At 44.8% G+C, this 15,679-nt stretch overlaps 1 protein-coding gene across 2 annotated transcripts in view; it reads left to right on the forward strand.

Moving 5' to 3' along the window:
• Positions 1–15,679, forward strand: part of TMEM39A (transmembrane protein 39A) — a 19,848-nt gene continuing 4,169 nt past the window's right edge. The window contains exons 1-5 of one of the 2 annotated variants that reach the window (XM_068181137.1): positions 1–335; positions 10,476–10,669; positions 12,212–12,434; positions 13,786–13,869; positions 15,301–15,443. In XM_068181137.1, coding sequence (XP_068037238.1) covers positions 10,557–10,669; positions 12,212–12,434; positions 13,786–13,869; positions 15,301–15,443 — 563 coding nt within the window. In that variant the 5' untranslated portion in view covers positions 1–335; positions 10,476–10,556. Of the gene's footprint in view, positions 336–636; positions 783–10,475; positions 10,670–12,211; positions 12,435–13,785; positions 13,870–15,300; positions 15,444–15,679 lie in introns of those variants that run through there. The other variant, XM_068181138.1, reaches the window with a different exon arrangement.

Here is a 15,679-nt window from a genome sequence, read left to right on the forward strand (position 1 = left end):
CGTGTGATGAGAGCATCAGCCCTCACTGCCACGTCTCCCGGGTAGCCGGCGCTGTGCAGGGCCGCGCCGGGGCGCCGAGGCCGGACCCGCCTGCCTGCCTCTTCTTCTCCTCCCATCCCTTCCCCTGCTCCTGCCCCGCCGCGGGGCAGCGGCGAGGTGGGTCTGTCCGGCGGGAGGAGGGACGCTCCGCGGGGCTCCCACCGCCGCCGCAGCCTCGTTCCCCCCGGGCGGTCCGGGGATTGCCGGGGCCGGGGCTCGCCGCCGGGCCGCTGCCGCCGGAGGGGACCCCGCTGCCGGCTGATGTCCGAGCCGCGCCGCCGCCCGCGCTTGGATGTGTGAGTACCGGCCCCGCCGCTCCCGCGGGCAGCACCGCGCCGGGAAAGCCACGGCGACCCGGGCGGGCGGCGGGCTGCGACCGCCGGAGCCCCCTCCGAAAGCTGGTGTGTGTCTGTGTGGGAGTGAGTGGTGGGGAGGCTTCTGCCCGGTTTGTTCCGTCCTGCTGGTAAGTTACGGCATTTGGTCCCGGGCTTCTCCTTTGAGACATTTCCTGCCGTGTTTGGGTTAAAGCAGGAGGTCCACGCACGTTGCTGGGAGCCGGGTGCTCTGTGGTAGGAGGGTTGAGGATTAAACGCGCGGAAGTTGGGCTGGGGTCGCGGGAACGTGCGCTTTGGGCTTTTAAAGCGCGATGCCTACGTAACCAGTCCTGCAAGGGCACTGTCCTGTGGAAGATGAACAGCTGAGGCAGTTTTCTGAAAGTCCAGGCAAATCCAACCCGACATAAGGTACCGTTTCCAGAATGGATGTGGGTGTACATTTCTCTCGCTGTTCTTTTTTGTACCGCAGTGAAAACAGTGTATCAATCATTCTCCCGTATATAGGGTAGCAGTTGGGCACGTGATTTTCCCTATTACGTGAGGCAGCTCCTTCGCTACTCCAGCATCATTTTAACATGTGAACGTACAGCAGAAACAGAGGCAGCTTTGTTTGCAATCTCTGATTGCTCTCATGCATGCTTTCCATTGTGAGTAAGGGGCCCCTCATGTCCCTGTCGTCTGTTATGACTGTAAGTGGAGAAATGAGAGGTCTGTGTTACAAAGGGGTGAGTTACAAAATTTTTGGAGACAAGGCATCCCTTGTATAACCATCCTTTCTGTCTGTTACCTCACTGTAATCAGAACAGATTTTCTGGGAGAGGGATACAGTAGTACAGGGCTGGGACTGGAATGGCTCAGCTCCATTTTCATAGGATGCTGAAGGCAGAGAACATCAGCCCTTTTTAACCCACAGTCTGCTCCATGGCTCACCTCCTGGCACTCCTGCTGTTGGACTGTTTTTGACATTCATTTATTCTTCCAGCTGCAGCTCTTGGAGTGCAGACTCCTTCCACCAAGGTGCTTGGATGATGCTCTGCTGATAAAATCTGGGCTCACTGATTTGTAGCCAGGCAATGCTGACCCCTCTGGGTTTTGGGTTGAAACTTCACCTGCTCCTTGTTTTCCCCTATCTGACTGGAAATTTTTCAGGTGTCGATGCAGCTACTCCTTGTTTCTGTTCTTGAGCTTCTTTGCCTCGGGTTTTACTGTACAAACCAGCACAGCAGGCAGTAATGTTTTCCAGGCTTGATTTATTTGGAACAACAGAGAAGCTCAGGTGATATCACTGACACAGTGACATATGCTCAGCATGTACTCCTGATCTCAAGACCATAGAACACCTGCATGCCCCCTGGCTTGCTCTTTGCAGACCTGACTTTCAGACACTCTGGGTGTCCACATTCCTCCTAATAGAGGTGTCTATGCTGCCTCAACCAGAGTATTCAAAATCATTAATAATCTTGAAATTGCAGGAGTTTAATTTCTTACTTTTATATTTAGTCTTTCTGATTGTAAAATGGGGATAAAACATTTTGCTTCCTACTTTGCAGTGCATGTTTCTATTCTGCTTGTAAGATGATAAATTCTTATAAAAACTTTTTGCATTATACAGATTAGCACCTTGCTGAGTTGCTTATTTTTCAGAGATACTATGGCATTTACCACAGTAGATTCAGTGGTAGCTAAGGAAATAAAGCAATTATCTTCTTGCTGGCCTGCCTGTATTAGCAACATTTGTGCTGATGTACCATTGCCAATAAAGGGGTACTGTTATGTAGTACTCAAAAGCAGACAGGCCTAATAATTTTTTTGTCTATGCATTGTTCAGACATTCCTCTTTGTTCTGAAATTTTAGATTAAAAAATTAAATTCTGTATGTAGTGTTTGAGGGGGAAGCCCCACACCTTTCTGCTGGTTTTGAAACTGAGTAGCACTGAACACAAATCTTTCTCTGAAAGGATATGTAACGCAGATTGACTCAAACCTGGTTGTCATAAAACCTAACACCTTCTTTCTTTCTATAGGCATCAAATCTTGATGTTTGAGAATACAGCCAAGAGCAAATGTGCTAGAAATGTTAAGGTGGCTTCCAGTTTCCATGAGCATTCAATTCAGAAACCAACTGGGCCACTCAGTACTCCTCAGTGGAGTTACAGTTGCTAAAGGTGGATGTGGTGGAAAGCAATAAGATAGTACCAATTCTGAGACCATCCTGCTTCTTAGTGTTTTCCCGGTGCCACAGAATCATGAAATGCTGTGAAATCAGGAAGAAGTTTTCTTGTGGCAGTTAAAATTGGAACTACAGTCCATTTGTTTCTAACCCTACCACAGTTAGGTAAGTGGCATAGCTATTAGCAGGTGGATTTTTAAAATCAGAGGTAAATCTGTAGTAGCTGTGTGACTTGGGAAAATAGCTAGTTTCACAAACTATCCTGGAAGATTTCATGCCATTCTTTGGGATCTGTTGTCATTGGTGAGTTTTTTCTAACCTTTTCTTGGCTTTTTTTGGGTATTGCAAATAAAAATGAGACTTCTGGTGAGAAGTGGGTATTATGCAGCCTGGTCAGGAGAGCTATTCTGGAAGACAGGGTGCAGTGGCATCCCTTGGGGGGGTTTGGAATTGTTGGTTTAAAGCAAAATTATCAGTAGACATCTGCAGCCCAGAAATACATATAAGGGAGCATGGATGCAGATCCAGACAGCTGGATTAGTCTCAGTATAATGAATTATACCAGGGATTAATGTATCCTAGTGCATTTTCTCAATCTGCTGGGTTAGTTGCTTTGTAAACAGTCATACAAAGTTCTGAGTCCTGCCTACCAAAGTCATGGAGGTTGAATTGAAGACTTATTGTTTTGTGGGGAATATTTATATCACCTGAACTTGTTGTTTAAGAGGCAAATAGAGGAGAATTGATGAATTCTCATATGTGGTTTATATTTTAATGCAAATTTATGATTTATAGAAATTACAATTTGTTTAAAATTCCCTGCAATATTGTTGCTTTTCTGCAGTATCAGGGATGTGCAAAGCATTGTCTCACTGATACTTTCTGCTGTGAATCCCAGTGTGACGACTTGGTGTAAGGCTCAAGGAAGTGGTTTTTAACTTGTGTTCTTCTTCATGCATTCAAGCTCATTGCTACAGATGGCAGATGCCTGCCTTATTTTTAGCCATTTGAGGACAAAATAGAAAAATCCTAGTGACTCCCCATGATTTATCATCATGGCTGATCTCCATTAAATTAAACATAGGGATTGGCAGAGGAACAAAACCAGCAGGAAAGCTGCTTCTGTTTGTTTTAAAAAAAGCTTTTCTAAAGTGCTAAAATAATACTGTAAAAAATATCCACTACTACATACAGAGACCCTTGGGAGGAGAAGTACTTGCTGAACAGTTTATCCTGCTTTGGATAAGGAAACTGAGGTCTGTGTTGGTAAAACAAATTCCCTGGAAGTCAGTTGAAGAGGAAAGATTAAAAAGCAAAAGATATCCTAGTGTGTGCTCAGGCCATTAGACTGCAGGTTTGCGTTGAAGGTTGGGGGGAGAATTCCTATTTTGGTGGCTTGCTTGATGGAAAATTTTAAGATGGGCTCTTAAAGCATGAGCATCTTCTATTTTTTTTCCTTCCTTTTCCCCCATCAGCAGTGATCTGTTTTGATGTGCATTTGCCTTGATATCTTGGAAAAAAGAAATTCAGTGGCCATGCCTAAAATTCCCTGACTTTCCCAGTTACTGCACTTGGCATGGTAAGATGGAGAGTGATCTGTAGCTGTGTTTTAGCAGAGCTGTGGCTGTACGTAATGTTTACTGAAGAGCTCTGGTGCAAGATGTACTTAGGAGTGAGTGCGTGTTGATAAATTGTATTACCGGCCAGCTTTGATAGCTTTGCCTGTGTTGTGTCTGCTGAAACACTGCCCTTGTGTTTCACTTCCCAACCAGCGTCCCCTTCTAAACAGAACTTCAGTTTCTATCAGTAATGTGGGGATGGAGTTAAAACTTCTGTGTTGTTACATACTCAAAGAACTGTCTAGCTCAGTAATTCTCTCCAGCTCTTTAGTTTGGGCCTCTCACTCTGGATGAGGCTGGGCTTGATGTCCCTTTCCCCAGACAATTCAGAAGCATGGGTACTCTAGGACCAAAATAGACTGTGACCCAACTTTTCAGGCCTGCATTTCCCTCTGCTGCTGGAAAAGCTCAGCTTTGCAATTCTGTCTTGTTCTCACACAAGAACAAGCCAATGTTTTCTTTATTCTCAGATCCAGTATTTGGCTGTGAGTGTTGCTGTATACATCAGAAGAAGCCAAAGAAAATGTTAATGTCTTGCTGCTAGCTGTGTAATACTTGTTGGCTTGGTGAAGAGTGTTATTGGCCACTTGGAGCTGCTGAGCCTTGAGGGTCTTGCATTGTGGCTTTGTTTTATTTTTTTTTTTAATTTATTTTTTTTTTACTTCCTTTTGGAATAGAAATTCTCTTGTCTTCATTCATAAAATTACTACAGTCATTCATTAAAGTTTTCCTAAGTTGTTTGTTTTGACCTGCTGCAGCAGTTAGTTGCACAAGGTAATTATATGGTAATATAAGGTAATACTGTTTTATTACACCAGGAATTGTGGCTTCGTTCTTGTACTTGCCAGAGGTTTGTTTAGAGCATTTAGTGTGTGTCTCAACTTTCCTCCGATTCACAAAAACTTGAACTTGCCTATATTCTGAAGAGGACACTGTTGCCTGCATACCTCTGGAGTCTTCTTCCTTGCACCTGCTAAAGTAAGGTCTTTGAGGGGATTTTTAGAGAATTTATAGGATTTCTCTGTTTTTAAAAATGTATTTTTCAGTTTCTTGGATGATTTTGTTTATCTGGAGTATTAAGAACTTAAATCTATGTCCTATACCTTAACATGCCTGCAAAATGAGCTGACTGAGCTTACTGCACTTTAACTTTGAGACGCTTTTCCTGAAAAACTTTTCTTTCCCATTTCCATTTTTGTATGTGGGTATTTGAAGTACTGTGGCAGGTACAAATGGCAGGTGCTGCCTTCCCCTTGTCTTAAGCTAAAATTTCTATTTTTCCCACTTAGCTTTCAGCTTAGCTCTAGTCTTCCTTGCTGAAAACACTAGAAATAAGTCATACAATACATATGCTGTTTGTTAATGCTTGCCATAATCTTGCTACTTCGACCCTTTGGTTTTGGCATCTGTGTAGAGGACTGATAGATGGAGTCTCTTCAGCCAGAGTTGTGCTGTATCAGAAAAGCCATGGTCTTGATGGGTTGGTTTTGTTTTTACAGAGGAGGTTATTAGTCACTGAGCAAAATTAGTCTTGCTGGTGCACCACCTGACAGTGATGATTCCGCACCCAGCTCTCCTGTTGGACGGTGTTTGGGGTGCACTTCAGGGGGGTTTCTGTCTGTCTGTGTGCCAAATCCCCATATTAATCCATCGCTCTGTATGAAAATGGGCTGACTTGGAGACCTCCCTCCTAACCGGTTTTGCCTCCCAGCTCTGGGCCAGGTGGCGGGTGTGTGCCTTCGGATCCAGCCAGAGTTGAAAGGTTGTGTTGACTTAGCACTGGGGCAGCTCTGTGCAAACCAAATATTTAGTTTTCCATCTGATAACCTGTTGGTTGTTTCCTCCCTTGCAACAACCAAATGCTTATTTTATTCCCAGACCAGTTGGGGCTTTCACAGAAGTTGTGTGTCTTTGTGGCTTCCGGTGTGGCAGATGTGAGGGTGCTGACAAGGTGGCCTTGTGACCAAGGCTTGGGTGCGGCCATCGCTGTTCCTTGGCTCTCTGGTGATTTTGTTTCTTTTTGGTGTTATATTGGGTGAGTCAATTACTGGCTTTGTGTCTCTTTTTCCAGCTGTCAAAATGGGCTTTTGGTTTTGTTTTGGTATGTTTTTATTTTAATTTAAATAGATAAATAAGAGGTTCACACTAAAAGGAAGTAAAAATAACTGATAGTAACTAGGACTCTCAAAGTTCAAAGGAAAACTTGTGTGATAATTTGCAAAGATATTAGGATTGCTGGACAGCTGCAAGTTTAGGGTTAGGCTGACCAGCTGCAGTGAGTTGAGTTGAGGACATTAGCAACCAAGAGAGCATTTTCAGTTTCAGAAACTAATTGTGCTTTGTGTCAGTGCTCTGCAGCCGTGTCGTGGGGGTGGCTGGCTGCACTTCCCTGCCAGAGAGCACTGCACACGTGGCAGGTGTGTTTCCATAAAGCACGGACATCCTGAATGGAAAGGAATGTCTGCATTGCTGTGGAGGAGGCAGAGTGAGTCCCTCACCACAGAGGCCATGTGTTGCTTCACCCCCAGCTGTCATATGCTTCTTCAGCAGGAAGAAGGTCGCTTTAATTGAGATGGTGAGTTGCAGTTAGAGACCTGTGGTCTTCTTGTGCCACGTTGCACCAAGTGAGGATGGCCACGTTTCCCTTTCTGCTCTTGTGAGTAACTGGTGGTAGGACTTATGGAGCCAAGGAGAGCCACTTCAATGTTTTCCAGCCTCTGAGAGTTCTCATGTCTCCGTGCAGCAAGGTTCCCAACAGGACTGGAGAGGCTTGGAGTTTTCTTCAATTAAAAAATGTTAACAACATCAGAATAACTGACTGAGCTTTGTAGCATTTCCAGCAAAGAGATGGGGAACAGGCACACTCTCCATTCTGATGAGTCACTGACTCTCTGCTGATTTGCCTCTTGAAAGAGCTGTTTGGGCAGCTGCTGCTGCAGAAACATGATTCTGAGTGATGGGCCTTGGTGAGCAGGACAGGGCTGCACACTGTTTCACCTCTGAATTGGTAATTTGTCTGCCTAGCTTTGTAGCAGTAAAGTCTTGCACATAGCTGTGGTTCTTGCCTGCCTTGATCCTGCCACGACCCTGCCTCGTCAGGATAGCTGTGGAGCTGATGGGCAGGAGGGGTATTGTGGCACAGAAAAAAAAAATTACCAAGTGCTTTCTGTGGTCCAAAAAGCAGGAAATGGAAATCAGAGCATCTGATGTCTTCTGTTTCTGGATTTTCTTGTAACTGTGTCACAAAAAAGTTTTGTCTCTGTCTTGAAGCATGGTCTGCCCTAGGACCCAAGAGCTGTCCATACCCACATTTATTCCCTGTGCGTGGACAGGACCACTGTCTGCTCTTGTGTAGCTGCTCTCCAGATTCTTCCTGTGTGTTTTTATGATGCCCACATCTGCCTCAGAGAGGAGATCTTGGAGGCTAGGTAATATTGGTTGTGAGGATTTGAGGATGAAGGGACTACAGGCATGTCACTTATTTTTTACAGGAAATTGTAGGTGAACTGGAAAGAACAGTGTGGAATTGCATTAATGGACTGAAGAGTCTTGTCAGGAAAAGCTTTTATCTTTCATTACTCACTTTTCTGCATGACTATAAAATAAGATCACTGATGGGGTGGGGAATGCAAACAGAGAATGGAGCAGGATGGACTTTTCATTAATACTTAATATGACTTGGAATATTATCTGTTGGAGTAAGGGGTTTATGGACACCTTTTTTTCTGGTTTTCAAAGTAGAATCATGCCTTTGTTTATTAATTGAAAGCTATAAAAACACTTTTCCCCATGTCTTTCTCCTCAAAAAGGAGAGCTGTTGATTGGTTCAAGGCCAAGAAAAGCAGACTTAGAGACAATCTGATCTGTAATCTCACTGCTTTGTTTAGCTTTATCTGTGGAGCTTCAGTTTTGCATGGCTAGTTTTACAAAATAAAAGCAAACAAAAAAAGGAATGGTCCTTAGGCAGATTTTTCTCCAACAAATGCATACCTAATTTGATCTAACTCCAGTAAAGTTATTTAAAGCTTGGCTTGAGGAACTGCCCAGTCTATATGTTCCTGAATCACCGTGAAAGGGCTTATTCAAGTGCATTTAAAGTATGTGCACTGACGTTAAGGATGGTTTCTTTCCATGGGCAGTTGTTTTTACTGGTAGAAACCTGCATTTTACTGGTTTGTAAAGCCAGGGGCTGGAATTGCGATTACTTCGTGTCCAAGTGTCTGTATTGGCGAGTGTGTGAGGCATACTAATGGGGTGATACTAATGAGATCTGTTAAATTATTTACATGAATTATTGAATGTGGTATAAAATACCTTCCACTGTTAATAGCACTAATTAGACCACCAACATATTGCATCCATTATCATAAATATCCTGTAGGTCAAATCAGACCAACTGTTTCAGTTACCACAGGCACTGTTGTAGCTAAATTTGGCTTAAAACGGCTTTCAAGTTTGTTCTTTTTGGGGGTTTTTCCTCATTTTTTTCCTTCACTTTAGCTGTTTATCAAAAGTGTCCGAATACCTTAAGTGAATTCTGCATTGTTTGTTGCTGCCTCTGCTCATCTTACACATGCAGGAGAATGTTCTTGTTTATATTTAATTCCTGAAATATAAATATTTCCAAATAAAACTCTAGAACATCCTAAGGAAAATTGTCTGAAAAGTCTTCCTTGACAAGAAAGGTAAGGAAGGCTTCAGTCTCTGTGGTGTTGCTGTTGGAGATACGAGAGTATTAAAGTCTGCCAAAACACACTATTTACCTCAAAACCAAAGTTCTCCAATGTTTGCTCGCCTTTCATGCATTTTCATATCTCCTTTTTATTTTTTTTTTCTCTCTCTCCTGGATCTCTGTTTTTCGGTGTGGTTTTTTTGGGTTTGGTTTGGGTTTGATTATTCCAGCTGACTTTCATGTGGGTATGCAGAAAGCATTAATCCTTTGAAACATCTTGATTTTTGTTGAAAGTTTGAGAATTGGTATCCTGGTTTCAATCATGACAATTGTTTATCGGAGTAGAGATGAAGGATGGGAAATTTTAATACAAAGGGCAATTCTTTGAGGGACTTTTTTAGAGAAGTACTCCTGCACACTATGTTCATGGTGACAGTCCTGTGACTCACTGAGAAAACTTCTGGCATTTCTGCCAGCTGTGATTTCTCAGGATTTTAAAGGAGGTGATGACTGAATTATAAATAGACCATAGGTTTCATCTGTACATTTCAAAGCTACATCTAGAGTTTCCCTTCCCACAGAAGGTGGGTGTGCTTTCTTGGCCCCTGGCTATGATATTTTTCCAAAAGGGCCACTGATTTAGACTCCAGGCACACAGACACACCTAAGTCCTTGTAGTGAGATGCTCATTCGGTGTCTTGTTCCTGTACAGCACACGTGCACTCCAGTTCAATCCTTCACTCCCTTATGTCTGCTGTGTTTCCACTGGAAACTTTCCTGACTGCCAAAATCCTTGCAGTGTCACGTGAGAGACCAGTGAAATAGAAGAAAAATTGTATGGGAAGTGATAAAATCTGTGCCAGAAATTACACTATTGTTTCTGATATTCTAAGTTGCCCAGCCTCTCTCATACTAGTTTATTTTAAGGACTCGATAGATTTAAGTGTGTCATTAAAAACAAATAGGTAAATAAATATGTACAAGTTTGCTTCTGAATTTTTTTTCTTTTTAGGGCTGGGTTATGTGATTGCCCATATGTGCATTTGAAGTACATGCATACATGTGTGTTTTGCTGCATTTTCTGCTAATTAAACCCACTTTCAAATGGATGTATTACCTTGGTGTCATTTGGGCATTCTTAGCACAGAAGGGAGCTGAACAATGCAGTTTCCTTCAAGTTCATTAGTCTGTCTGTTCATAGCTCTGCCAGAGGGTGTCCGAATTACCTACCAGCATCAGAGCCTGGCAAGTAATGTGCTGGGTGCCTAAAAGCAGCTGTGAAGCTCTAGTAGCTCAACCACAACATGGAGAGGGCTCTTCCCAGGTTTGCCTTTGAAATAAAGCACATATTTGTGTCATTTCCAGCTCTGGAGATGCTCAGTGGTGCCTTCCAGCCAGCAATAAGTGCTATCAGTCATTTAGAGACACAGTGTCAGTGGTGGTCATTCTGGGTGTGCAAGCAGACACTGACCTGCTGCCATCGAAGTGGCACAGTGGTTTAGAGTGGTGGTGGCTGTCCCACAGGGCTCTGAGTGTATGAGAGTGACTTCCTTCTGCATGAATTTGCTTGGCTGAAGTGTGAACTGGGTGAGTGTGACCAGCAGTTTAAAGCTTAAGGGATGTTTCTGCCTCCTTTGCAGATTTGGGAAGGCTTTTGAATCATTGTCTGGGTGTCGGGGCACAGCCTGCTGGAGGCACTGGAAGTGGACTGGTTCCTGGTCATGCCCGGTGGAAGGAGGGGACCCAGCCGGCAGCAGCTAAGCCGTTCAGCTTTGCCTTCTCTCCAGACTCTGGTTGGTGGGAGCTGTGGAAACGGTACTGGGTTGAGAAACAGGTGAGGACAAAGGCAGGGTTGTTGAGACATCTGTGGCTAGGACAGCGCTGAAAGCAAGGAGCCTTGATCCACCCTGAACCCTGTGTGGGAGCACGGCTTTGTGGTGAAAGTGAGGGACTGGGAGAGGGGAGCCTTGAGCCCCCACTGTGGCATTATGAGATGGCTCATCCAAGAGGGAACAAGTCCTGCATGACAAACCTCTTCCAGCTTCTCTTCTCAGCTCTGCTGTGGTACATGCTTCCCTCTGCAGCCCCTCTTTTGTCTTCATGCATTAAAACCAGCCCCATGGAGGGGATTGTGGCAATGGTCTCAGCCCCCCTTCACCACTCAGTGTGGTCACAAGAGCCAGCGGTGGAAGTCACACAATGCTCCGTTTGTCTTTCCTGAAGCAGTTTCCAGAGCAGTGAGTCCTAGCAAATGATGAGTCCTTGTCTTGCTCACTTACCTTCTCTGCCCTGGGGAATTAGTGTGACATGTCAGAATACAGCTGTGACTCCTCCTCCTACATAATAGAAAGACAGGGCAGGAGGATGCCCATATTCTGTTTTAGACCTGCTGGTTGCAGATGAAACTAATTCTCATAGTTGGTAAAGATGACCTGCATTTTCTGGGGAAGTTGGGGGCTGAAACAGGAACACATAGATGCCGTGTCATTGAAATTACCACATTTGGTATAAAAACTGAAAGGGCCCAGCATTACTTCTTTCCATAAAAAGTTGGCAGACTAGAGAAGCTATTTGCTGCATGCTGGGGCCCTGGTATAGGTTCATTCTTACAGAGTACAGCAATCCAAGCCACTTAGCTTTGGCCTTTACAGACTTCTCTGTCAGGGGCGCAGGCACAGATACCACAGTTTGAGCTTCTTGAGAAGGAAATGACTGTAGAGACTGTGGAGTCATGGCCCCAGGGTCCTGGGAGAGCATTGCTTATCTGGTTTCAGTCAGACATAGCATAGTTCCTCCACCAGTTCAGTATGCCTGAGCTTTTAGTTGTCCTAGCCTCCTCTGAAAACTAGAAAAGAAGGAAGTGTGAGAACACTTGAGAGGTTAGCCTCTAGGAAGTGGCTGAACTACTCCATTCCATTTTTAGTTACTCCTCTTTTTAAAAGAGGAACTATGAACAGAAAGACAGTGGGCACTTTGCTGTGCTGGAGAAGGAGGCTGGATGCTACTGTAATGTCCTGGTCATGGGTGGAAAGAGCCAATATTAAATGTTGGGTGTAGCTCAGAGTCCTTAATGATTTTTACTCTGTATCTGTATGTCTGCTCCTCAATCTGCAAGTTTACTGAAATATTGCTGGGCATGTCACAGCACGTCTGACAGATCAAACTGTCATCCAGAAAAATTCTGGATAAGGGTTTTGTCTGAGCTAAGATCATGGAGCTCACCACCAGCCTTATGTCAGAAATAGGAATGCAAGACTGCTGTCACCTCTTCCTAGTAATGCCCACTCTCAAATTCACAACCTCAAGCACTCTGTCCTGGAAAATATCAGAGATGATGTAGAATGTTTACCAAGTAAGTGATGTCCATCTACTTCAGGAATGGTAGTGCCATCAGCCTGTCAGCGCCTCCAATCACAGCACTGATTACTCCAGAGCCTGTGCGTCACTGCCGGATCCCTGAACTGCCATTGGATGGGAGCCTTCTCTTTGAATTCCTGTTCTTCATCTACCTTCTGGTAGCCCTCTTCATTCAGTACATCAACATCTACAAGACTGTCTGGTGGTACCCATACAATCACCCTGCTTCCTGCACCTCACTGGTGAGTTCCCCAGCAAGTGCCATCACTTTTTTTTTCATTACACAGCTTCTTTTCATGCTTCTTCAGTCCAGGAATCACCAAGCATTTGACATTAAGGGAGTCAATGAGAGTTCATGTGCACCCCCATCAGTCAGGGCCATGTCATCCACCATTTTACAGGGGAGAAAAGACATGGCAGGAGAAAGGAGTCAGCAGGATTCCTTCAGGGGAAATTTCTTGCACATGTTCGCATGGTCTAGCTAGACCCTAGGGTTTGACACAGAGTTGAGACTCCAGGAACTGTCTCGTGCTGTGAGTGCCCCATGCCAGTCGAAACAACAGAGCCTGAGAGAAGGAAGATGTGCAGATTTTTCTTGGGATCCCACAGCAGGTTAGCAGCACAGTTGGTGAGGGGGTCAGATCCTTAGCTTATGTAAAGCTCTCAACCTCCTCGGTTTCAGTGTTCTTGCTGTCCCAATTAGCTGCCTGTGAGCCAGTGAGCCTCATGTGAGCAAAGCCAGCCTGTGCAGCTGGAACCGTGTCCTAAAGGCTGCTTGGAAGCACGAGGTGGTCCCTCAGGTACCTGTACCGACAGGTGGTGCTGGTGTTGCAGTCACCAGCCTCCTGCTCAGCTTTGCCGTGCTGGACACAGCTGGCTTAGAAGTAAAAGCATTCTGTTTGGGGCTCCCTACCCAGCAAGATTTAATGGTCGTTTGGTTATTCCCATCACAACTCAAGCATTCTTTTTTACCCAAAATATCCTTGAAGTACCAAAACCAGCAGTATTCAGAGTCCACTAACTTTTCTGGCCAGAATATATTGGATGGCTTCACTGAAAAGCTGTAAGAGCTGTGTCTAACTTGATGCAGCTAGACAACTTCATGGCCAATGAGGATGAGGTTTCTCAGATCAGCTTGGTTTCATCAGGAAGCACTGATTGCTATAGACCGTTTTTGAGACCAAGAGGGAAAGTAAGCTGCTGTGCTCACTCTGGACTCTAGTTTGGCTGCCCTTTGTCTGGTTGTTCAGAGGCTTTTCTGTGGAGAACCTGCAACCTGTTCTTCATAGTAGGATTCTGGTTTTAGATGTCCCTTTGACCCCAAAAATACCTGCCTGAATGGTGGGTTTGTTTTGTTTTCTGTGGAAACCTCTCCAGGGGAAGGAATCTCCCTGTGGAGGAGATTTTGCTTCTGGAGATGTTCCTGCGTTGCTAATGTTTATTGCTTTTCCTTCATCCCTAATAGAGAGATTTGGAGAATGCTTATGTGAGGTCCTAATGTACTCTCCAGCAGCCAGCTTTCTAGTCCCACCCCATCTGGATGGTTTCAGAGTCCCTTTTCCTGGTGAAGACATTTTTTCTTTCCTCCTTCAGAATTTTCACCTCATTGACTACCACCTGGTGGCGTTCATCACAGTGATGCTGGCACGGAGGCTGGTGTGGGCCATTATCTCTGAGGTAACATTCCCACTGTTCCCTCTCCTACCTGTAGAACTTGTTGTAGAACATGGTCATCCATGGCCTAAAAAAAATTTTGCAGGTTGGAAGGTTTCTTCCCTCAGAAGAGTGTGGGTGTGAAGGACTAAGATTTTGGGGATGCCCTTCTGCCTTGGAGTTTTCTCCTTGAGACCAGTCATGTCCTGTAGTATTGGGTAGCTCTGTTGGCTCTTCATCTAGGAGGAGATTATTAAATGGTCCCACTTGCTTATTTATCTCTGCAGGTACAATACTGTACCCCACTATCTCATGCTGGAGAAGTGGCCGAGAGAATTGCAAGTCAGGTAGCAAAAAGGCAAACAGGGAGGTTGGCCAAGACAACAAGAATGAACAGGAGCTCAGAGGGGGAAGGGTCAGGAGGAGGACGTCTGACTACACTGAAGTGAAATAGGAATACTGGTAGAACTGCTTTTCCAGTCCTGGTTACTCAGTAACTCAGACTCTGGTCATGTTACCACAGATTTTGAGACCTTCCCTGTGTCTGTGGGAGCAGAACCAGGCCAAATTAGGTCTCTGTAAAAGGTCATTTTCAGGAAAATGTAAGTTTTGTCCACTGAAATGGTTAATACAACTCCGGGCTAAGCAACTAAGCAGTGTTTAAAAATAAGTAAATTAAATAAAGGAACAGTTATGTCCTGTTGAATAGATAAGTGGAGAAGGTGGGAACTCTGAAGGTCTATTTTCAACTGATTCCTTCAATTTTCATTTATGGTCACATCCTCCATAAGACTTGCCATAGACTGAAATTTCTGCATTGGAATCTTCCACGCAGGTTCTTGAGCATCCCATGTATTGGCTCTAGCCCTTAAGAATCTTTTAATAGTTCAGTTTTCTTCTCTCCTCTGGAGATTGGATCAGGTTTGCTTTCTTTCCTCCTCACTACACTGCAGCCTGCACATCCAACTACTCCATTCAGGTGGAGAGCTAAATTGTGGAAATCTGGGTTTGGGATTGACAAGCTACACATCTTGTCTTCTGTCAGCTGCAAACTGTGACCTTTCACAATGCTGAGACCTGATCCTTCTAAAGAAAAGAAAGAGAGGAAATGGGTTTCAGGCCATCCTGGACTATTACCAGAGCAATAAGGGACTTGAGCAAAAATATTTTTCTACTTTGCAGCTCTGAATTTTTTCTTCAGAGGCCCTATTTTAGTCATGCCCCACAACTTGTGATTATTTGAATCTTTTGGATCTTGCAAATCATTAATAAAATTAAAGGCATTTATGTTTATAAGAGAATCAGTTTCCTGCTTCTGAGAGGAAGAGGGCAGCTATCCCTCCTCTAGTACCTCCTGGCACCCCTCTCCCTGCTCCTCCTCCACAGGCATCCCTTGTGCTCATCTTCTGGCACTGGTTGTTTCAGGACTGCTGAATGTTTCCTCTCTGTTTGCAGGCCTCTCAGGTGGGCGCAACATCATTGATGCGCTACATGGTGCGCCTGGTGCTGCTCACCCTCTGTGGATGGGTGCTCTGCTGGACTCTGGTCAACCTCTTCCGCAGCCATTCTGTACTCAACCTTCTCTTCCTGGGCTACCCGTGAGTGACACCACTTTGAACCTTCTGGGCAGGGGGGGTACAGCTGCTTGGGGGTGCCGTGAGCCACCGTGGGAAGCAAGAGTGTTGGCTGTAATGTCTCCTCGATTTAGGATTAAAAAGGAAGCAGGAGTGGCTGGGGGATGGTGTGAGGAGGTGGCACCAAGCTGATGAAGTGAATTGCCTCAGCTGCTGTTTGTGTGAGGAGCCTTTACTACCACTTGAAAACTGAGCCTTTG

This window comes from Anomalospiza imberbis, chromosome 2 (genome assembly GCF_031753505.1).
Source record: "Anomalospiza imberbis isolate Cuckoo-Finch-1a 21T00152 chromosome 2, ASM3175350v1, whole genome shotgun sequence".
Taxonomy (NCBI): Eukaryota; Metazoa; Chordata; class Aves; order Passeriformes; family Viduidae; genus Anomalospiza; species Anomalospiza imberbis.